Raw genomic sequence first — 6,442 nt, 5'->3', positions numbered from 1 at the left:
TCAAGGATGCAAGGGTTTGTTCAAGTGCCTTTGTAAATGGGTATTTCCAAAAGTTATCATCAATACATGAGCTATAAAGTACCACAAACATTGGGACCAGTGAGATGGTGCAATTGGCTAATCATTCCCTTGTCTGCACCGGGATCCCATATGGGCAGCAGTTCATGTCCCAACTACTCCACTTCCCATTCAACTCCCTGCTTGTGGTTTGGGAGGGCAGCAGAGCATGGCCCAAAGCATTGGGACCCAGAGGAAGTTCCTGGCTCCTGGCTTCAGCTCAGTTACGGTCATTGTGGACATTTAGGGAATGATGCAGTGAATGAAGGATCTTTCTGTCTCTCCTTCTTTCTGTAAATATGCCTTTCCAAGAAAAATAAATCTTTAAAAAAAAAAAAAGGACCACAAACACTTGTATCCTTACTGGCATCCTTAAGATTTAACAGGTCCACTCTACAACAGTAGGTCCCAGGCTGGACATTAGATTCCATATAATATTTATGACTCACATTAAAAATCATGTCTTTTATATAACTGAAGATGTTCATTAAATATTAAAATGTTAAATATTATTTGTTCTATTACCTAGATCAGTTGATTAAATGTTTCTAGTTTTATGTGAGGCTGTAGTAATTATCCAAAAACAGTGCCAATATTCACAACTTTTATATTTAAGAATGATTTCCACAGAAAGCAAGGATGATTATTTTATTAGGGAAAAAAGAATTATGTCTTAATAGAAAATTACAAGATAAGAAAACACATAACAAAGAATGGTACTGGTCTTAAAAAGAAAACACAATGACAGAAAACATGATATGCTACACACCTATGCATCCTCCAGCATACTAGCTGGAAATAAACAGCCTTCCCCACCACCCACACACACGTATGTACAGGTTATACAAGCACAGTTCTCAAACACACTGGGCATGGAAAAATAAACACCCTGATATGCACATTTTGTATTCACATTTCCCTTAAAAACATACAAAATTGTTTTCTTTCATTGTTCTCAGCTCAATGACATTCTCAATCTAGCCCATACCTACCTGTACACATATGGGAAAAAAATATTTTTAAAAGTTTACATTTTCTTGTGAGCTGTCAGTTTCTGGGTTTTTTTGGAAGTGTTTTGCATATTTTCGTATAAAGTACACAAAGTTATATAACATTTGCCACTAAATTTTTGTGCGGCTTTACACAGGACTATTTACAGGAAGGAGGGGAACGTGGATGAAGAGCTCACCGGTGCTTTCAAACCTTCACAATATTTACACATGGGAGATATAATAATACAGTTAGATTTCTAAGGTGTTGGCAAATAAAGTGCTCTCTAATGGACAGACCCTGCCAGTTCAACTGGTGCCACCTCCCAGGGTCATGACCCATGAGCTTCTTACTGGACCTGACAGTTGTCACTGTTCTTGGTTTTGGCTCCAGCTTCTGGGCTCCAGCTAGGTTGGCCTCGCCTGGCCGGGGGGCATTCCTTGGAGCTGTCTGGAGAACTTCTCCTGGGAAGACTGTGGACAGAGGCAGGTTTCTTGGTGGGGTCTGGGAAGGCGGTAATTGAACCTGCTGGGCTCTGTTGAGCAGCCTTGACCTGTGGCACAAAGATTTAAAGATTTAAGTTACATGCACATTTCCCAACATGAAAAATAAAACACTGTGTCACCGAGTTTGAAATTAGATATAATTTAGTATTTATTCTTCCCGATAGGTCCCACCTAACAGAGAAGTTGGACAGATGCTGGCCACAGCCTCTAGCAAGTCATCAAAATGCCTACACTACTTCTGAGGTTCACACATTTGCTCCCAAGGCAAAGCTGACATTTTCAGTCCACTGATAAGCTCTTCTAGGACAACGCTTCCTTCTTGCTATCCATATACCCCTAATGACCACAAGGCTTACATTTGTAAACATCCAATAAATTCCAGAGTGAAAATCCAAATTTTGTTGAATTTGTCCTCACTGAAACAGTGCTGTCACTTAAAACAAGAATAACCTAAGTAAGTGACTCATCGTCTATAACATTTAGAAGTCCTAGAACCTATTTCCCAAATAAAAACATTTTACTCATTCTCCCTTTATTGTGGCTTGCTTCCAGGTTGGATGTAAGTTATAACAGAATGACAAGTGCTATCTAACAATGTCCAGAGACTGTAAACATCCTGATATGCTACTTTTAATAGTTTTTTTTTTTTTTTTAAATAATACTTCATGAAGCTAATGAGAGTCTGGGCACCCAGGCAAGTAAAAAAAGTTTTTTTAAGATTTATATTGTAGTGGAAAGAATATTAAATCAGAAAAAATAAAGAGCAAGAAAAATAGAGGAGAACTTCACTTATCAAAACTACACACAAGAGTGGAAGATTCAAGGGAGATTTTAAAAGGAGGAAAACTCTTGACAAGCAGCAACCCCCATTCAGGACAGATGTTGAAAGGGAACTGAGAATGGAATAAAGAATGGAGAATGGAAATTATTTTTCCATTTATATTCTTTCCATAGGAAGTATGTGGTTTTAACATGCAGTTAAATACTTCTCACTACAGAAAACATAGTCAATCTGGCTAACAGATCAAATTTCCAGAGAGCTTGCTTTTACTTCAGATAATGAAGGACAGTGAAGAGCAGCCCTGAAAAATCAGGACTTCACGGAAAATTACCATCCTTGAAAAGTTGAAGGGAAAAATAAATAGAATTTACTGGAAACATCTTTTTCTAAAAACGGTTAAACACTGAAAGCAAAGACAAGTGTTTCCCTGGGACACACCAGACAGTGAAGAGTCAAATCCCTAGGCCACAATGAAACAGAGAAATCACAGGGAATAGAGAGGCGAGCTGGTAGGACATTTTCTTGGTTGCCGTTCAGACTCACTCTAGAATTGTGAAAAATGTGTTCAGTAAGCAGCTTAAACTTTCAATCTGATCTTCCTGTTAGGAAATCTCAAAATGATCCAGGACTAGATGTGGTAAAACTCACCAAACTGTCTAAATGTTACACTTTTCTTGAGGCAGAGATAGAGACAGAGCTCCCTCTGCTGGTTCACTCTCTAAATGTCTAAAACAGCCAGGGCTCCAGCAGGGCTGAGGGTAGGAGCTAGAAATGCAAATCAGGATTCCCACATGGGGAACAGGAAGCCAATCACTTGAATCATTACCACTACCCCTTAAGGTTTACATTAGCAGAAAGTCTGAATCAGGAGCCAGTGCCCAGTGTTGAACCCAGGTACTCGGATATGGGTTGTGGATATGCCAATCAATGTCCTATTCATTAGGTTTACCCTAATCAAGTATTCTTTTTTTAAGATCATTAATTTCAGTTTTATCTGAAGGCACAGAGAGATATCTTCCATCCTCCAACACATTCCTGAAATGGAGCTGCAGAGAGGGCTGGGCCAAGCTGAAGCCAAGAGGCTGATAGTCCATGTAGGTCTACACCTGGATGGCATGGCCCGAAGCACTGGTGCCAACATCTGCTTTTCCAGGTTCTTTAGCAGGCGCTGGATTCAAAGTGGAGCATTTAGGGCCCAGTGCAATGGCTGAATAACTAGAATCTTGCTTTGCAGGCGCCCATGTGGGCGCCAGTTCGTGCCGTGGCTGCTCGAACTTCCCATCCAGCTCCCTGTTTGTGGACAGGGAAAACAGCAGAGGACAGCCTTGGGACCCTGCACCCACATGAGAAATCTGAGAGAAGTTCCTGGATCCTGGTTTTGGACTGGCTCAGCTCCAGTTGTAGAGGTCACTCCGGCAGTGAACCAGTGGATGGAGGATCTTTCTGTCTATCCTTGTCTTGATAAACCTGCCTTTCCAATAAAAATAATTCTTTCGAAAAAAAAGGAAAGAAAGAAAATGGAGTATGCAGGGCTCTAGCCAGTGCTCACATGGGAAAACAGTACAAACAGCAGCTACATCCCTACAATGCCGGATCGAGGATTTCATTTATTAAGACAGTGCATTTGTAACTGTCTCAGATACGATGTCCTCAGTCACAGTGGGAAAGCGGTGAAAGATAGCTCAGTGGTAATAAACCTCACCCGTGAAAAAACACAAGTCACCCACTCCCCGCTGGATGCTAGCCTGACGGCAACCAGCCCACCAGCCATCATGAGCATCACAATTCAGCAACACTGACCTCCAAGTCCACGCTCAGATCAATCTCATCACTGACTCTCTTGTTCCCAAAAATGAGCTTTTGGGCTTCTTCTCCCAATATAATAAACAGGCAAGTTTTGCTGGGCACACTATTCCAGGCTGACAATGTTTTGCTTTTACTTGTTGATCCATTCTCTTCTGGCCTGTAGTTTGCTGTGAGAGGTCTCCTGTGAATTTAATTGGCATTCTTTCATATATCAACTGCTTCTTTTTCACGTGCACATTTAAGGATCTTTTCCTTATGTTGGATAGAAGAGAGCTTGAATATCATGTATCATGGTGAAGATTGCTTTTGGTCAAGCCTGTTGGGAGTTCTGTGCCCCTCCTGGATGTTGTTTCCCAATTCTTTCTGTAGATTAGGGAAATTCTCCCTTATTATTCCATTAAATACGTTTGTAAACCCAGCTTCTCCTTGTGCGCCTTCTGTGCCTCCCATAACTCTTAAATTAGGCTTTTTAATAGTTTCTTTAAATTTCGGAATACTTTTTTTTTTGCTTGACCCAGCTCTGCTTCTAGTTTTTTTGTTTAAATAAAGATTTATTTATTTTATTTATTTTATTTAAATAAAGATTTATTTATTTTATTACAAAGTCAGATATACACAGAGGAGGAGAGATAGAGAAGATCTTCCGTTCGATGATTCACTCCCCAAGTGAGCCGCAATGGGCCGGTGCTGCGCCGATCCGAAGCCGGGAACCTGGAACCTCTTCCAGGTCTCCCACATGGGTGCAGGGTCCCAAAGCATTGGGCCGTCCTCAACTGCTTTCCCAGGCCACAAGCAGGGAGCTGGATGGGAAGTGGAGCTGCTGCGATTAGAACCGGCGCCCACATGGGATCCCGGGGCTTTCAAGGTGAGGACTTTAGCCACTAGGCCACACCGCTGGGCCCTGCTTCTAGTTTTTGTTTCACCCTGGTGACAGGAAATATCTTTCAATTCTGAGATTCTTTCTTCTGCTTCCTTCATTCTATTCTGGAGACTTTCCACTGTATTTTTTTATTTGCTCCACTATAGTCTTCATTTCTGATACATCAGCTTTCATTGGATTCATTCCGAGTGTGACATATACCTTAAATTTCTTGAATGCCTGATTTACCTGCTTCTCATTGCTGATAAGAAGCTTTCTAACAAGTATTTTGAATTCTGTATCCCCTATTTTCTTGATGTCTTCCTCAGTGAACTCTGACATTTGGCAAAGGTTTTGTTCCTTTGCAGGGGAGTCTTCAGTAATATTCATTGTGTCTTCTTCTCTTCTTTTGCTCTTGGTCGTTGCACTTCTGGTTATCAGATTCCTCTCCTTGGGGCAGGTTTCTAAGCTGTGTCGCCCACAGGTCTACAATTCGATTTTACTTATTGTGGTTGGTACCTGGTTCTTTGCTTACAGTCACTTGTGTCACTCCTTCCAGGAAGTTCCAGGACTAGGTTTTTATGTTAGACTTCCACCATGGTCTCTGTAGTCCCAGCTCCTGGCTCAGCAGTCTCCATTTCCTGTGATACCATGCTGAAGCTGCACCGTTGTCTGTACAACCTTTCTCCCACTTCCGGTTGAAGCAGGTCCAAGGTTTAAGGAGATACCAGGTTTAAGGTCCTCTATAGCTAAGTTGTTGGTGGTGCTGATCTTGCTGGAACCTGCTGGCCATTAGGTCTGAGGGCCACAAGGACCTATTTTGACCCATAGGATGCCAAAGTCGGTATTATTTTCCCTTGTTGCTGATGGAGTTCCACCTGCCAGTGCAGTTCAGATCACCGCTTGCTGAATGCTGCTAGGGTATCAGTCACCACAACACCACACCGTTGTGTCTGCCGCTTTCCCCTATCAGTCTCCAGGAGCCCCTCTGCTGTCATTCTGTCCTCTCCCTGACTGATATTTCTCCATCTGTTTAAACGTGTCCTTACCCTATTCTGCCATCTTGATTCTTCCCAATGCCTCTCTTAGAAGTAAGCTAGTCAGTTTAGGAGACAGCTCCTAATCCTGAAAGGCAAAGCAATTGCTTTAGAAAGTCTGATCTTGTTCTGTATTTTTGAAGCTAAATGGTGAAATTAGCCGAACAGACAAGGCGAGCATTTTATGAGACATCTCAGAAAACATTGAATTGAATTACAAAATGTAAGCATACGGTTTAAAGAGTTTGAGCCTACTCTTGAAGTCTCCTGTGATCTCTCAAGAGGGCTCTCCGCCATTCATTTGCACGTACACAAAACTGCTTAGCGATTCCTAGCTGCGTGGAGCTAATGCACTGAGCAGAGATCTGCAGGAAACCATGGTTACCCGCCTGCCAGCAGGTCCAGC

The 6,442-nt window shown here is 42.0% G+C and overlaps 1 protein-coding gene across 1 annotated transcript in view; it reads right to left on the bottom strand.

Moving 5' to 3' along the window:
• Positions 1-1,328: 1,328 nt before the first annotated feature.
• Positions 1,329-6,442, bottom strand: part of CENPF (centromere protein F) — a 52,206-nt gene continuing 47,092 nt past the window's right edge. The window contains exon 18 of the mRNA XM_058669183.1: positions 1,329-1,600. Coding sequence (XP_058525166.1) covers positions 1,397-1,600 — 204 coding nt within the window. The 3' untranslated portion in view covers positions 1,329-1,396. The remainder of the gene's footprint in view (positions 1,601-6,442) is intronic.

This window comes from Ochotona princeps, chromosome 10 (genome assembly GCF_030435755.1).
Source record: "Ochotona princeps isolate mOchPri1 chromosome 10, mOchPri1.hap1, whole genome shotgun sequence".
Lineage (NCBI taxonomy): Eukaryota > Metazoa > Chordata > Mammalia > Lagomorpha > Ochotonidae > Ochotona > Ochotona princeps.
This window is presented reverse-complemented; position numbering and strand designations above follow the sequence as displayed.